Here is a 17,974-nt window from a genome sequence, read left to right as displayed (position 1 = left end):
GAGAGGGTTGCTGTCACGTGGACAAAGAATGAGCTGGAAATGGGTGCTCATAATTAGTGGGTCCTACAAGGTAGTTTAATCCTTTAACTTGTCTAAAACACTTATAAATTGATGAATCGAGATCCCGACGTTGGATTGCATTTTCAAAAATTTCTTATGAAAGAGGGTAATTCAAAGATTCCAGAAACCCGAACGGATTAATTTTTGGAGTTACGGAACTCCGGGAAATCGCACTTAAAGTTTTGCGTCTAAACGGCACGCAGTGTCCGTTTTCGCAACTTTTGTAAATATTTTCCTTAAAAATATTTCGAGTATGAAATCAAATACTAGACCATATCCTTAGTCCAAAAACAATCTCGTAAATCCTGTCGGCAAAGTATAAGTACCTCAAAGGATCGATTCGGTTTTACGCGATTAAAGAAAAGTAGTGTTTTACTGTCTGATTTTCTTAAAACAGTCGTATCTTTTGCATACGAACTCCGTTTTCGACGTTCTTTATATCCACGCGTAGGCGGGAACGTACTCTACAACTTTATGTAAATATATCAGACTTATATCACAATTTAATTTTGACGCTTATTTTTATTCTTTATTAGTTATATGTCGGGAACATCTCCCGTGAATTTCCTCAAGTAACACACATGGAAGGTGTTATGAATACTATTGAGTTCTTCGGGCAATTCCAGCTTGTAAGCTTGGTTCCCAATCTTTTGAAGAACTTTGAACGGTCCAATAAACCTTGGACTCAACTTCCCTCGTTTCCCGAATCTTATAAGTCCCTTCCACGGTGAGACTTTAAGCAAAACGGAATCCCCAACTTCGAAGGTTATCGGTCGTCTTTTCTTGTCAGCATAGCTCTTCTGACGATCCTAGGCTGCTAACATTCTTTCCCTAATCACCTTCAACTTTTCAGCAGTCTCATGGACTATCTCGGGGCAAATAAACTGCTTCTCTCCGGCTTCAAGCCAACAAGACGGCGTACGACACTTCTTTCCATACAAGGCTTGATAAGGTGCCATCTTGATGCTCGAGTGAAAACTATTGTTGTAGGAAAATTCTACCAGAGGTAAGTGCTCGTCCCAATTCCCTTGGAATTCGAGGGTACATGCTCTCAGCATATCTTCCAGTGTCTGAATCGTTCTTTCACTCTGGCCATCGGTTTGCGGATGGTAAGCAGTACTCAAACATAACTTTGTACCCAACTCCTCTTGTAGACTCCTCCAAAACCGTGACGTGAAACGACTATCACGATCAGATACAATTGTAAGAGGAACACCATGAAGTCTTACTATCTCTTTCATGTAAGCATTTGCAAGCTTATCCATAGACCATTTCTCGTTGGCTGTTATGAAGTGTGCGCTCTTAGTGAAACGATCCATGACTACCCAAATCATGTCGTGTCCGTTCTTCGCCTTGGGCAGTTTAGTCACAAAATCCATGGTGATGTCTTCCCATTTACCCATGGGTACATGTAAAGGTTCTAAACTCCCATACAGTTTCTGATGTTGTGCCTTAACTCTCGCACATGTCACGCACTCAGCCACATACTTCGCAACATCGACCTTCATTGTCGGCCACTAGTAATATGGTTTTAGGTCCCTATACATTTTAGTGCTACCGGGATGAATCGAGTATATGGTCTTGTGTGCTTCTTCCATTAGAAGATCTCTTATTCCTCCCGTCTTAGGTACCCAAATCCGATCTTGGAATACCTTCAGTCCTCGACTGTTTGCACTGAACACTAACGTTTCACCCAAACGTTCTTCCTTTCGGTCATTCTTCTCTAAAGCTTCTTCTTGGGCTTTCCTGATACTTTCCACAATTGTCGAGACGACTTCGATTCTCAACGCTCTTGGCCTTTTCCTTTCAAGGTTGACTTTCCGACTGAGAGCATCAGCAACAACATTTGCATTAACTGGGTGGTAAAGTATCTCACAGTCGTAGTCCTTGAGTAGTTCTAGCCAGCGTCGTTGCCTCATGTTTAACTCCTTTTTATTAAAGAGATACTGAAGACTCTTATGATCAGTGAACAAGTTGCACTTCGTGCCGTAGAGATAATGCCTCCATATCTTTAGAGCGAAAACTACTGCTACCAACTCCAAGTCGTGAGTTGGGTAGTTCTTTTCGTGCTCTTTCAATTGTCGAGATGTATATGCTATCACCTTTTCTCTTTGGGTCAGAACACAACCCAACCCAACTCTAGAAGCGTCACTATAAACCGCGAAATCTTCGACTCCATCGGGTAGAGAAAGTATCGGTGCTTCACATAACTTCTTCTTTAGCTTCTCGAATGTCTCATCATGTTTCTCACTCCACGTATATGTAGCTCCTTTATGGGTCAAAGCTGTTAACGGAGCAGTTATCGAAGAAAAGCCTTGGATAAATCGTCGGTAATATCCAGCTAATCCTAGAAAGCTCCGAATCTCCGTGGGACTTTTCGGACGTTCCCACTTCATTACAGCTTCGATTTTTGCTGGGTCAACCATTATCCCTTCTTGGTTAACCACATGACCAAAGAATTGGACTTCTCAGATCCAAAAATCACACTTAGAGAACTTGGCGTAAGGCTTCCCTTTCTTTAACACTTCCAACACTTCCCGTAGATGCTTGCCATGATCCTCTTGGCTTTTCGAGTGGATCAGAATGTCGTCGATGAACACTATCACAGATTTATCAAGGAATGGTTTACAAAGCCTATTCATCAAATCCATGAATGTTGCTGGAGCATTGGTTAGTCCAAACGACATAACCAAGAACTCATAGTGTCCATATCTCGTTCTGAATGCAGTCTTCTTGATATCTTGATCTCTCACTTTCAGCTGATGATATCCCGACCTAAGATCGATCTTTGAGAAGTAGCTCGCACCTTGCAGCTGATCGAATAGGTCATCAATCCTCGGCAATGGATACTTGTTCTTCACCGTTGCCTTGTTCAGCTCTCGGTAGTCTATACACATTCTTATGCTTCCGTCCTTCTTCTTCACAAATAACACCGGAGCTCCCCAGGGTGATGAACTAGGTCGAATGAAACCGCTGTCCAACAGCTCCTGAAGTTGCGTCATGAGCTCCTTCATCTCCGTCGGTGATAATCGGTAAGGTGCCTTTGCTATCGGTGTTGTTCCTGGTAACAAGTCTATACGGAACTCCACTTGTCTATCAGGTGGTAATCCGGGAAGATCTTCGGGAAAGACTTCCGGATAATCACACACAACCGGTATATTCTGCACCTCTTTCTTCTCCTTCTTAGCATCGATTACGAATGCCAAATATGATGCACATCCTTTGGACAAACATTTCCTGGCTTTCATCAGGGAGATGATTCCAGAATTCACTCTGTGTTTGTCCCCGTACACCATAAATGATTCCTTTCCGGGTGGGTTTATTGTAACTATCTTCTTTCAGCATAATATCTCGGCATCGTTGGCGCTAAGCCAATCCATACCCAAAACGGTGTCGAAACCGTTTAACTCTATGGGTAATAGCTCCTCATGGAATTCGTTTTCGTTTAGGTCGATGACTACGTTCTTAATACGGTTACTAACATGTATGAACTTGCCACTGGCAACTTCTACAATCAGGGCATTATCAAGTTTTTCTACAGGCAATGCTAATTTCCCACCAAATTTATGCGACACAAAAGAGTAGTTGGCTCCGGAATCAAATAGTATATTTTCAGGCAAATCATTTACAAGAAAGGTACCTGAAGCGACGTCTGCTGCCTCCCTTGCAGCCTCGAGCGTCATCTGGAAGGCTCTTGCCTTCAGCTTCGGTGGAATGTTGGGCCTTCCAGCATCTTTCTTCTTTGGGAAATCCTTAGCAATATGCCCTTCTTCACGGCACTCATAGCACACCTCTTGTTGGTGGTGCACTCATTGGCATAGTGCCCCGTTTTCCCACACTTGTAGCAGGTTACTTCCTCGCCACATTTTCCCGAGTGCTTCTTCTTGCACTTCTCGCACCATTTAAATTCATTTCCTCCCCCGAACTTCTTTGAACCGAACTTGCTCTTCTTTTTGTTAGCTTTAGCAGACCCTTCAAATTTCCTCTTCTCGCCAACCTCGACTTTGCTGGCAGCTCTTCCCTTAATCATGTCCTCCACAGACTTGGCAGCCCAGATAGCTGCCTCCAAAGTAGGTGCCTGACGCACTGGCACCGCGTACTCCCATGGGAGTCCCTTAGCGTACTTGTCAATTTTCGTCAGCTCATCCGAAACAAGACGCAAGGCAAACTCCATCTTTTCTGTAAAGTTGTTCGTGTATTCATCGATTGACATGTTTCCCTTCTTCAGGGTTAGAAACTGGTTCTCTAACTCGAGCAGGTTTTGAGCTGAGCAGTACTTTCATTTGAATTGCACCAGAAATTCTGCCCATGTCAGTTGCAGGGGCTTGTTGGGTCTTAAAGTCTTTCCCAAGGTATTTCACCAACGTACAGCGCCTCCTCGAAACTGACGCACTGCAACCGTGGTCTGTAGCTTTCCTCTGCAACCGCACGTCATGAAAGCTAAATCCATTTCCGAGATCCAATCCATGACTCCGATTGGATCTTCCTTTCCCGTGAAAGTCGATGGCTTGCAAGTCAGAAAGTCCTTGTACTTGCATCCATTTCTCTCGACTCCGTCATCTTGGTTGTTTTGTTGAACTATTGGTGGGTTGACTTGACCAACAGTTCCACTGTAGTCTCCCTCCTCAGTTTGCCCTTCATTCAACTCGGGCTGTTCGATCTGAATAGTCGCTTCCTCTCGATTTTGTTGGATCAAACGTCTGGTTTCCTCCATTTCACGATCTAACATCGTCTGGATCATTGCTTGCACTCCGGCCATCGTTATTGGCTCAGCAGCGGCTTCCACAACCGGTATTTTCTCAATCACTGGGGGTTGGTTTCTGTTTCCATTTGCATTCACGTTTCCGCTACGGGTCCTTGCCATCTTGATCTATACACCGAATAAGGTGAATTTAGATCTTTATTTAGGACAGACGGTTAAATCATCCTTATCACTCCGAAACGTTTACATGCTAGTTCTAATATCGTAGTCGTACGTTTAGAATCCTAAACACATAAGGTTTCCAGATCCGGTCGGCAACAGACCATAGGTCCGAACAAATAATAGCATTTAGCACATAAAAGCATTTTAGGCATAATTCCTAAAATAAGCTAGTGCTCACACCTCACAATCATCGCTTAGCATTCTAAGTTTAAGTCTAGAAATCCTACAAATTCCTAGTTCGCTTAAACTAATGCTCTGATACCAACTGTGACATCCCCAAAATCACGGCCAGAAAAGACCGGTTTGTTTATGCTTTGTTTAAAAATCTGAGTAACATTTTAAATAAAAGCATTGCGGAATTTATCCCAAAACAAAATATGATAAAGATTTATCAAAAGCATTTCCATAGAAATGTATTTCATTAAAAGACTCGGGATGTCATGTTCGTACAGATCAAAAGCATAAACAGTACAATATAAGCCTTACTACATTATTTCATATCTACAGGCCTATATCCGTAATCCCTCGTCCAAAACATCACATCTATGCTCATGTACCACTACCTGTAATACAAGAAACTGAGTGGGTCAGGCTTGGGAGCCTGGTGAGCACATAGGGTTTTCAACCCACAATAAATAAGTTTATTAACTTCATTAAATTAAACAAACCCGATTACCCGTTCCCATTATCCTCACATTACATCCCTAAGCATCTATCATAAGGGACCTATCCTAAGGATTATCATCGGGATGGACACTACTGCTAAGGGGATTCCTCAGCAACAAATGTCCTTAAGGCAACCATGTGGGGGATGGAGTACATCTGGTGAGCACACAGTTTAAATAAACACACAGTTCGAATAAACACCTACAAGTTGCGAGCCTGCTAGTGTTCCACTTGACTGTCTAGAATAGTCTGTGGTCGTCATCTATACTCCGCTAGATGACTGGATCATCAATAACATCTATAACGAGGCCTCTCATTATTTTATTTTGTCACACAGCAACTATTACATCTACCCATGTTTTACCAAACACATTTTGTAGATATAAAATACATATATAGTTTATATCATTTAAAAAAAAAATTATAAAATCGTTCATCCAGCATAGATAACAAGTATACAGATAATATGCACACACAACACGTAATTTATATAAAATACTTCATATCTATGTGTAAGCTGAAAGTAACTATGCACTCACTTTAACGTTCGATAGACGAATAACTTTCTGGAATGGATGCGAGAAGGTCGAGTAGTTTTCCGTGAATACGAATCTCCGAGAAAATTTAGTTTCCTAAGGAAATATTAATATAATTAATATTTGGAGGGTAGTTTGGTAATTAACCAAGGTATAATGTCTGTTATGTTAATTAAATAATTTAGTTGGACTAAATTATAAATATAATTTCCAAATGAGTGACCAATATGGAACATATACATCCTAGTTTAGGTGTTTAGGACTAAATTTGTAAATAATTTCCATGGCAGGGGGTTTAAAATTAATTTCGTAATGAAGTGTGAATAGTGAAGGCATGATTTGTAATCCATTTAAAAAAAAGAGGGGTCAATCTCATAAATTCAAAAAAGATCATGGGTTTTATTGAAATAAAGCAAATCAAAGTTTGCACAGTGCATCTCTTTCATTCATACATCGTGAGTTACAGATCCTCTTTAATAAATGAAAATGATTTGCCACATGTCATTCTTTCATGCATTATGCCACATGTCATTCTTTCATGCATTATGCCACATGTCATTTTGTCATAATTTTGAAATATTTATTTTCCATTTGTCATTTACTTCATTTTTCATTTTTCAATATATTATTAAGTTAGTTTCCATAAATTAAACATATCATAATTACTATATTAATGTAAATTTTCAAATTTCAAATTTAATTTTAAATAAATTTACAGTTTAAACCTTTGTATTTAACATTTTGTTATAATTAACACGTTTAGTAAATGGGTCTAACAACTAAACAAATACTTTTAATTTCTTTCATGTTTTTTTCTTATAATTTATAATTATTTTAAAGTTCAAATTAAAATAAACTTCCCATTTAATCATTCGTATTTAACAGTTTATTTTAATCAACCCGTATAACATACGGGTCTCACACCTAGTATTTGAATGAAATGTAATCACTTCCTCCTGTTTCTTCTTCGATTAAGCACAACAAAGCAAAATAAATAAATAAACTAGTTCTTGGCCATTTGCTAACGAATGTAACATACAAAAATAAATAAATTGTGATGGTGGAGTACTCACAAAGCAGCGGCAACAGGGGGTGGTGGAATGGTGGTTTATGGTGATGATCTTCAAGGTAATATAGAGGGAGATAGAGATCAAGATTGAGAGAGAGAGAAGCTAAAGATTGAGGTGTGATTTTTTTTGGAGATGATATGAAGCTCTATTTATAGTGTAAGGGGATACACTAATAGAAGAGAAGCCCATGCTTCAATCACCATGCTTGTACTTGATTGGGGAAGCTTGCACTCAAGATAAAAAAGAAAGGAATGGAGAGGGTTGCTGTCACGTGAGCAAAGAATGAGCTGGAAATAGGTGCTCATAATTAGTGGGTCCCACAAGGTAGTTTAATCCTTTAACTTGTCTAAAACACTTATAAATTGATGAATCGAGATCCCGACGTTGGATTGCATTTTCAAAAATTTCTTATGAAAGAGGGTAATTCAAAGATTCCAGAAACCCGAACGGATTAATTTTTGGAGTTACGGAACTCCGGGAAATTGCACTTAAAGTTTTGCGTCTAAACGGCACACGGTGTCCGTTTTCGCAACTTTTGTAAATATTTTCGTTAAAAATATTTTGAGTATGAAATCAAATACTAGACCATATCCTTAGTCCAAAAACGCTCTCGTAAATCCCGTCGGCAAAGTATAAGTACCTCAAAGGATCGATTCGGTTTTACGCGATTAAAGAAAAGTAGTGTTTTACTGTCTGATTTTCTTAAAATTGTCGTATCTTTTGCATACGAACTCCGTTTTCGACGTTCTTTATATCCACGCGTAGGCGGGAACGTACTCTACAACTTTATGTAAATATATCAGACTTATATCACAATTTAATTTTGACGCTTATTTTTATTCTTTATTAATTATATCTTTATAATTAAATAGTAAGCATATAAATTCATATAATTCACAAAATACTCAAATATTGCATCTTTATTACTTCATAAAGAGTTATAATAGTTGACCTAGACTATTACATTGTTAAAAATGCTTAGCCCCGAAACCCGGGCGTTACACATGCTTAGCCTTAAGGGAAGTTTATGGCCACTAAAAACCTTAACAAGGGTGTGTACGACCACATGAGGTGTGTACGGTCGTACACCCTTGATGTTCTTGCAAAAAATGGTCGATTTTATGATGAAGCTCAAGAGTTTCTAATAGATATCAAGCTATGGAAGGAATACTCACGTTTTAGAAGCTTGAAGGGGGTGTTTAAGGTCCAAGAACTAGTGTGCGTTCTTGGTGTTCTTTGAAGATCTAACCCAAAAGATGAATCTCATGGATGAAATCAAAGGGTGATACTAGATAATGCCATGTGTCAACTAATCAAAGGATGAAACACTTACTTATTTGAATATCTAGGTGAGAAACTTGATGATAGTTGAGAGAAAAATCCAAAATTTAGGCTTGGAAGTGTAAAAAGTATTGGAAAATGGCTAAGTATCACTTATATAGGGAGAGTGTACGACCATGAGGGGGTGTACGGCCGTACACCCATGTGTACGGCCGTACACTCCTCTTGAAGGAGTGTTTGGCCTTAATGAAAAGTGGTGAACTTAAGAAGACTCATCCCTAAACCCAAACCTTGAATGTGCTAGGCTTAGAACACTCAAACTGACTCTAAACAGTGCTAAAAGATAGCAGAAACGAGTCTGACTCTGATTGAATTGAATGGTTGTACAAGATAGAAATTTCGGGTTGTCACATCTCCCTATGTTTCTCTCAAGCTCTTTGTAATTTCCATCCTTTCTCATGGGGTGTGGTTTTGGCCACTAAAGAAAAGAAGAGATAGGTCTTGTTGCTTTATCATTGTCTGGTTTGCTCTCTCTCATCCAAGACAAAGAAGTAATATGATTTTAATCATCCAAGAGAAGTTAGAAGATATTAATCCAAGTAAAGAAAGAAGTAATATGGTTTTAATCATCCAAGAGAAGTTAGAAGATCTTAATACAAGTAAAGTGAAAAATATCATTCGGTCTACTCTTGTTATTATTGTTTGGTTGCTAAAATTCCTAAGAACATAATTCATGTGGAGTATACTTATCAAGTTTTTTGTTTTTATGCTTTTGTTGTGTTGTGTTATAATCATACCCCAACAAAAACAAACGTAGATGATCATATAAAATTCATGACAAGTAAGATTCATATAAATATGAATATGAATAGGGATTTTTTTTTCTCTGTCTCCAAATCAAACAATAGATCAAGGACCACATAAAATATATAAAGGAATGATTGGTCCTAATGGAAGGTTTCCATATGCTTCATACTTAAAATTATTTCTCCACCACTAGAATCTACACAGAATATATAGAGATGAATGATCGGTTTGCTTCTCTATCGTACCGTCAATTTACTAGATATATGTGATAATAAATATGTTGAATTAGAATATATTTTCATTCTATATATTTGGATCATATGCAAACTTATTTTTACAAATTTATTTTAAAAAGTTTCTATTATAAGATATATAAGAATTCTTTCATATTTTTAGAGAACACAAAATTCCATATCGTAGTTTAAATAAAAACTTGAATTTCTGTTTTAAAATAAGGGATTTTCTAATATATGCCCTAAGGACACATATAAGAAGTGTTAATTAATCACAATTATTACCATAATTAAATATTAAACACATTAATTAGAAGAAATATTACCATAATTAAATATAAAATTCATTAATAATCTTCATAATTAATGCATTTCACATTTAAGTATGATAATAATTGTGGTTAATTAATACTTCTTATATGTGCCCTTAGGGCACATATTAGAAAATCCCTTAAAATAATACGACCCTTTAACAATAAGATTTAAACAAAATTATTTTAGTAAACTTACTAAAATTGTAAAAACAATATTTTTAATTATTTTGGGAGATGATTTGTACACAACAATTTTTCTCCATACACAACAATTGGTGTTTTAAAATGTTGTACTGTACAACCCTATAATGCATAAATTGTGGTGTATGGCAAAAAACTGTTGTGTACAAATCACTTCCTAATTATTTTTGAATTTAAAAACAAAAAGTTTTCTGCCATATTTAAAAAAAAATATATTTCGTTAGTGAACTTTTACAAAATTGTTTTTAAAAACTATTCTTTCGAAATCATTAATATAGTCGCGAGAAAATTGTTCAAATTTTCTTTATATTTAGAGAATTTCTTTGTGATATATGTTTGGACCTCGATAGCCCAATTAAAAATGGATTACTTGCTTAGGAGGGGCTTTAATAAATTGGGTTTTGGAGTGTGCTTAATTTCTTGCATTTGGAATTGAAATGGGGCGGGCCGATTTTTTTTGGTTACATGGAAGATGTGGCCGAGTTTTTTGGACTTGTTGGTGATCACTCATTATTTTATAGTCTTTTGTGTAGCATGGCCGAAATTGGAAGTCTTTGGAGTTTCTAGTCTCTTCCTTGAAATTATTAAGGTAGTTAATAAAGCTAGTTAAATAAAAGTTATTAATGATGAACCTTTTCACTATTGTAAGCCACGGCTTCTTTCGCCTATATATAGGACGGATTTCTATGGAATAAAACATCACTTGAACTTGTTGCAATTTGTTCTCTTTATCACATAAGATAGGTCTCTTATCGTGTTTTGTTGCGTGTCAATAGTTCTTGGCACTCGAACTAGTTATTGCTTCAATAGGTCTTGAGGTAAGAACTAACCCTATCCTCTTCTCTAACTTGACAATCTCGTGTTCTATCTCTCTCTCTCCCCACCTATCCGAAATCAGCCCTATTTCTCTCTCTCCCCACCTATCCGAAATCAATCCCCATACACGCATCCCTTTGTCGATTTTAGAAGAATAAAAATTTTAATTTTCTTTTCGAATATTTCATAATTACGTGTATTTTTTATATAAATTTAAAATTTTAGTTTTTTCAATTAGATTTTCTATAAATATTTTTGACACCTGGCTTGTCTCTAGAATAGAGGCTCCACGGATCTCTTCAATGAGCAGCGTGTTTCATTTAGCATTTTGACAACTAAGCCCCCTTACTCTTTGACCTTTGCTGGAACTTTTTCATTTCTTGGTCATATTTACAATTTACAAAATGTCATCGCGTTTTGATAAAGATAAAAGGCAATTTCCAGATCCAATTTTAGCTATTCATTATCACAAATTAACGGCCACAATTTGTTCTCCCGATTTTTACACTATTTTGGATTTTTTACTTTTAGTTGGTTATACTTTTTCTCATGACTTTTTATAGGATAAATCATAAATCATTGTATTGTAAATATCGAAAAGAAAAACTAACGCATCCACTGCTTTATAAAACACTCTACTGGGTCGCAAACTCGAGATTTCTCTCCTTTTCGATATGGCTTTCTCCTTCGCTCCATTGCCTTTATCTCACCCTGAAGAGATACACCATGACCTTTCCCCGTTTATACTTATCCATAAAACTGGTCGTATTGAACGACTAGTCGGAGAAGAGACCACCCCTCCCTCAACCGATCACACCACCGGAGTTCTCTCCAAAGATGTCCAAATCTCACCGGAAACAGGCCTCTCCGCCAGAATCTATTTGCCAGGAGCTATTACCTCCCAAGAACATAAACTCCCTGTCCTTATATACTTCCACGGTGGTGGTTTCGTTTTTGGAACAGCGTTCAGTACCATGTTCCAACCCTTCCATAACAGGCTTGCTTTGGAAGCACAAACCATCATCGTTTCTGTTGATTACCGAAGCGCCCCCGAGCATCTCTATCCAACTCAATATGATGATTCATGGGAAGCCATCAAATGGGTTGCTTCTCATGCAATTAAAAACGGTGGGGAGCCATGGCTTAATGACTATGCTGATTTTGAACGTCTGTTCTTTGGTGGGGAAAGTGCTGGTGGAAACATAGCTCACCAAATGGGGATGCGGATTGGGTTAGGAAAAGACTTGGATGCTTTTGGTGATCGAGTGAAGCTTTCTGGGATTCTCTTGATCGATCCATACTTCTGGGGAGAAACACTAATTGGTGGTGAGGTGAATGCTGATGTTAAGGAAAGAAATATCTTAGAAAAACTATGGCGTGTAATGAACCCGTCGTTTAGCAGTTTGGATGACCCGTTGATAAACCCGGCTAAAGATCCGAATCTTTCAAAGTTAGGGTGTCGAAGGGTACTTGTTTCTGTGGCTGAGAAAGATTTGTTGAGGGATAGAGGATGGTATTATCATGATGTTCTGGTGAATAGTGCATGGAATGGGCAAGTTGATATAATTGAAGCCAAAGGAGAGGGACATGTCTTCCATTTGTATCCACCTTTTCGTGAAAACGCTTTAACTTTGTTCAAGAGTATGTTTTCTTTCATCAATGGGGACAAGTAAATGTACACATAAGTGGTTAAAACATGGTTTTAAATGTTTTCATGCTAATAAATAATTGTGGTTATTTTTCTTGTTTCGTTTTTATGGAGTTTTCATGATAAGGGTTTTAAATATTATGAAAACATATTAACCTCTCTCTAGTTAAGGAATCTTAGTCCAATAATAATTGACGATTCAATGTTAGTCTTCTAATTGGAATCGATAAAATCGTTGAATTTGCATTTGAGTCATTGTTTTTTTTTTTTTTTGTCAATCTTTTCAATAAATAATGAAATTCTAATCCTAAAATCATGATTCACTGTCATTCCTAGTTAATCTATTTATTATCCTAAACAGAAACACATAAAGTTAACGTATTCAAATTCGAATCTTAGACATATTGTATTGGTTTTACTAATACTACGAGTACAAGAAGTTTTGAAGAGTCGATTAACAAAATTATGAATTTCGGTATCAGTGTCTTCATTTACAACAATTTGATTAACCGCCGATTCTACTGAAGTCTATAATACAGGTAATTATTTGTAGATAATTGATGTTAATTTCAAATCATTTAAGGATTAGTTACATTTAGACAAAATTGCAAAAATGGTCCCTATGGTATGCAAAATTTTGGGGTTTTAGTCCAAACCACGAGTTTTTTGGAACCATAGTCCTTTTGGAGTGGTTTCTATGTGGTTTTGGTCCCTGGACTTAACTCCCGTTAAGTTGGAACTGTTAAGCCCCCTCACGTGCCTCACACGTGAGGGTAATTTCGTCATTTCATATGTCAGGGACCATTTTTGCATAAACGTTTTTTTGGATTAATTGACATTTACCCCTCATTTACTTTCCCCAACACTCGTCAACTCCCCAACTCCCTCCTTCTTGCTTCTGCTCCATTGAACCTGCAAAAAACCCTCGTTGCTTATCCAAACAAGATAATCGACACTACACATATAAGGGCATACGTTTAATACGAAATGGTGTTCGTAATGTGGCATATCAGACCAAAACACGAAGTTGTTGATGTATCAACTGTATATGGTAAGCTGCTATGTTTTCTTTAACTTTTATACTTTGCATTTTCTTATTGATTTAGAACAAAAAAATGCAAAATTTTAACTTTGTTAATATGTACAATTTTGATTTTCAGCTGGTGCACCCACATGGTTTAGTATTAAGCTTCATCACGGTGGGAAATTTACTAAATTACCTGATATAAAGTACATTGGAGGTGAAGTGCGTTATGTTGATTATGTGGACATTGATGAGTTTTCTGTGCATGAACTTGATGCCATAATGTTTGACCTAGGTTACCTAGACCCACGGAATTCTGAATTCGCTGATGAATCCCCAGTTATATACTACCATTTTAGGATACCCAATGGTGACTTTCAATTTGGTCTTAGAGCTTTAGGGAATGATCAGGATGTGATCAACCTTTCTAAATACATTGCACATAACAAGCTGATTGAGGTGTACACAAAGCATGGAAAGACAAATTTATTGACTTACTTCATGTCACCAAATGCAAAGGGTAAAGTTGTCATTGAGGAATTACCAGAAAATGATGATCAAGGGGCTGAAGTTGAGGGTCAAGTTCATGCAGATTCTCCAATGAAAAATGTGAACCATGGTAATGGTGAGCCTATTGGTGAGTTCATGTCTCTGATTCTTTTTGGGAGTAAGAATGATAGTTTCTCACCAGAGTATAGAAGGGGTAGGGTTGGGAATTCCAAAATAGTGAAAGTTCTTGTAGCAAGAGGCTTAATTTAGATTATATTGATGAGGTTGTTCACATTTCAAAGGAAAAGAATGACGATCAGGATGGTTCAACTAATGTTCAGGAGGCAGCAACTTGTGTTCATATTAATGAGATGGATGGTGTTAGGGAGGCTGCAAATGTTGTTCAAGAGGCATCAATTGTTGATGAAGAAGGCTACAACACCCCCCTATTAATAATGTTGATGAACAATTGAATGAGTTATTTGATAACCTTATGGAAAATTTGATTGGGAGTGATGATGATAATGCAGAGTATGAAGGGGATGGAGAATCTGAAGAGGGTAATCAAGAGTATGAAGAGGATGATGAATCTCAAGAAAGTGATCCAAATTTTGAAGAGTATGATGAATCTGAAAATAGTGATCCAGAGTATGAAGAAGATGAGAGACAAATAGAAGATGAAGATCATATTGGTGACATAATGGATGTTGACAACAATATACAGGATGTGGATGTGGACATGGGAGACTTCACTCTCAATGTTGAAAGTGATGTGGAAGGTTCTTGTATAAATGTTGTTCATGGGCATGAACCTGAAGATATGGAAGTGATTAACAATGAGGAATTTGAATCTTTGGATGAAGGATCCGACCAAGACAGAGAGAGAAGAGCTCTTATCAAGAATTTGAGAAAAGAAAAAAGGTGCAGTCTTGGGGCAGTACATAAACAATCTTTTTCAGTTGGAGATAAATTTAATAGTAAAAAATAATTAAAGGAGGCAATTGATGTGCATGCACTAGAATCAAGAAGGAATCTTTTCTTTAAAAAAAATGACAATGTAAGGCTTAAGGCACAGTATAGAGGTGTTGTACCTGTCACCAATAAAGGCCAAGTGGGTAGTCAAGCTACCACTTCAAAAAGAAAGGGTAAAGAATTAAAGACACAAAAAGTAACATGTGGTTGGTACATTCATGCATCTAGGTCAAATCCTAAATCCGACTGGTTTATAAGGACCTTAAACCAAACTCACACATGTTTGCAAACTAGGAAACTCAGGGCTTGTACTGCTTCTTTAATCAGCAAGAAAATCTTTGATCAAGCTGAGGCGAATCCAGATATACCTTTGAGAGCCATACAAGATCACTTTCAAAAGACCTACCAAGTGGGTGTTAGTATGGACAAGGTGTTCAGGGCAAAGGATAAGGCAAGAAAGCATATAACTGGGGACTACACAAAGAAGTATGAACTGTTGAGGGACTATGTTCTCGAACTTCAAGCCACCAACCCAGACACCACAGTGAAAATAGATGTATGTTCTGAGCCTAACCCTGATTCCCCAACTAGGCAGTTTAGAAGAATTTATGTGTGCTTGGGTCCACTGAAAAAAGGGTTCAAGGCATGCCTTAGGGACTTATTAGGTTTTGATGGTGCCTTCATGAAAGGACCATTCCCTGGGCAAGTCCTTTCAGCAGTTGGTCTTGATTCCAATAATGGAATTTACCCATTAGCATATGGGATTGTTGAGTCTGAAAACACAGAAAGCTGGAAATGGTTTTTAGATAACCTTGGGGATGACTTGGACCTTGGAAGAAACTTAAATTTTACTTTCATAAGTGACAGGCAAAAGGTAAAGTTGGAAGTAGTTTTTATACATTTGGTCATTTAAAGTGTGGTTGTAAATTAATTCTAATGATTGACAATTAATTTTGCAGGGTTTACATACTGCAGTTGAGCAAATTTTTCCCAATGCTGAGCATAGATATTGTATCAGACATATTCATGACAATATGAGGAAAAGATGGAGGCAAACAGAGTACAGGGACCACTTATGGAGGTGTTCATCAGCTACCACCATTCCTGAGTTTGTACATCTGATGAAGGAGTTTAGTCAGTATGATAAGGAGGCATGTGAATGGTTGAAGCAAATTCCTCCTAAACATTGGGCAAGGAGTCATTTTTCAGGTAAATCTATATATTCCAATTTGGTCCTTATGTCTTTCACTTAGTAAACTGTTTTACTTGTATGTGAATTGTATTAAATGTTTTTTAATGGTAATTTACACACAGGAAGAGCAGTTTCTGATGTGTTGATATCAAACATGTGTGAAGTGCTTAATGGGAAGATAGAGAAAGGAAGGGATAAACCTATCATTGGATGTTTGGAATTCATAAGGGAGTATCTAATGAAGAGGATATGCAATGTTATGAAGGAAATGAAAAAGGCTAAAGGTCCACTAACACCCACAGCAACAGACATCCTAGCTGCAAGAAAAACAGTTGCTTCACAATACATTGCTAGGTGGAATGGGGGAGACAAGTATCAAGTCACAGGAGCTTTGCAGGATCAACATGTGGTTGATGTTAGGAACAAAACATGCACTTGCAGAAAATGGGAATTAATTGGAATTCCATGCAGACATGCAATTGCAACTATGAATGAGATGAGTAAAGACCCAGAGGTTAAGCTTGACATTTACAAATGGGTTCACAAGGTGTATTTTCTAGAGACATGGAAAAAGGCTTATTCTCTTAAGGTGGAGCCAATTAAGGGTAGATCCATGTAGCCCAAAAGTGAATGTCCCACAAAGCTAATCCCTCCTCCACATCGCACTCAGGTGGGAAGGCCTAAGAAAAAGATAAGACAAAGTGAGGGGGAAAGGTTAAGCAAAAAGCAGAAGGCAAGTCAAGGTGATGGAGTGAATGCTGCACAAGAAGGAGGTTCCCAAAAACCAACAAATGATGGAGTGCATAACCTATCAAGGAAGCATATCAGTGTTACTTGTAGCAAATGCAAGAACAAGGGACACAACTCTAGGACCTGTAAAGGGCAAGGTGGGAATCAATCCAAGAAGTAATGTGTCATGCATGCATGGAGTTTTCTGTGATTTTGGCTGGTTATGAAAACTTGGTTGTTATGTTTACAATATTTTGTTGAAAATTTTTGGTTGGTTGTTATGAAAACTTGGTTGTTATCTTAGGTATGGTAATGTGTCCCTTTTGGTAATGTTTAGAATCTTTGGTTGTTATGTTTAGAAACTTTGGTTGTTATATTACAAATCTTAATGAAATGTGCATTTTGGTTATGTACAATTGGTTCTAATATATATATTTTGGTAACACATTCATACCATTTCTATTCATATGTTAATTCTTATACATTCATACCATTTTGGTAAAACATTCATTACACTTGCATAATAAAATTGTACATATATAATTATCATCATAAGTCAATACAAACTTGATCACATAAAATTACAACAAAATGACCAAAACACCCTTTAGAGTATACCCCTACACAAACCAAATATAAAAGAATACAATCACAAAGAAAAACCAACTTCCAAACATGTACATTTTAAGCTTCAAATTATCATCCTTCAATGCTCTGACATTTGCCACCAACATGTTGTTCCTGCATATCAGTCCATTGCATTGATCCTGTAGCATGTTCATACCTCTAACCAACTCATTGCACCATTCCTGCACTGAATTCAAAATTCTTAGCAGACCAGGTATGATGGCTTTAGACCTAACACACATTGGGGGATCAAGCCACCCAATAAACCCACAAACGGAATCATTCATAGGGCATGCAAAAAATCTCCTTCCTGGATTCAAAGGGGTCCAAGACGTTTTCACCACAACAACTTTTCCACAAAAACATAGCACCATTTTTGTTGTAG

At 37.3% G+C, this 17,974-nt stretch overlaps 1 protein-coding gene and 1 pseudogene across 1 annotated transcript; both read left to right on the top strand.

Annotated features, from left to right (window-relative positions):
- The first annotated feature begins 11,582 nt into the window (after positions 1-11,582).
- LOC145063843 (putative carboxylesterase 13 pseudogene) lies at positions 11,583-12,581 on the top strand (annotated as a pseudogene).
- Positions 12,582-12,803: 222 nt separating this feature from the next.
- Positions 12,804-17,371, top strand: LOC145101048 (uncharacterized). The gene is made up of 4 exons (XM_079038217.1): positions 12,804-13,607; positions 13,717-15,915; positions 16,001-16,250; positions 16,356-17,371. Exons 2-4 carry the CDS (start codon positions 15,463-15,465, stop codon positions 16,850-16,852), a joined length of 1,200 nt encoding a protein of 399 aa, XP_078894343.1. The 5' UTR covers positions 12,804-13,607; positions 13,717-15,462; the 3' UTR covers positions 16,853-17,371.
- Positions 17,372-17,974: the final 603 nt, after the last annotated feature.

The sequence above is a fragment of the Lactuca serriola genome, chromosome 1 (assembly GCF_051521515.1).
Source record: "Lactuca serriola cultivar US96UC23 chromosome 1, Lser_US96UC23_V15, whole genome shotgun sequence".
In the NCBI taxonomy this organism is placed as follows: Eukaryota; Viridiplantae; Streptophyta; class Magnoliopsida; order Asterales; family Asteraceae; genus Lactuca; species Lactuca serriola.
The sequence above is the reverse complement of the archived record's forward strand: the minus strand, read 5'-3'. Positions and strand labels throughout refer to the sequence as shown.

What these genes read in the sequence shown, in the direction of transcription:
- LOC145101048 (XM_079038217.1), top strand. Translation starts at nt 15,463, where the DNA reads ATGGACAAGGTGTTCAGGGCAAAGGATAAGGCAAGAAAGCATATAACT. An exon ending in TCATAAGTGACAGGCAAAAG is followed by an intron (nt 15,916 to 16,000) that starts GTAAAGTTGGAA and finishes TTAATTTTGCAG; the next exon opens with GGTTTACATACTGCAGTTGA. An exon ending in GGCAAGGAGTCATTTTTCAG is followed by an intron (nt 16,251 to 16,355) that starts GTAAATCTATAT and finishes ATTTACACACAG; the next exon opens with GAAGAGCAGTTTCTGATGTG.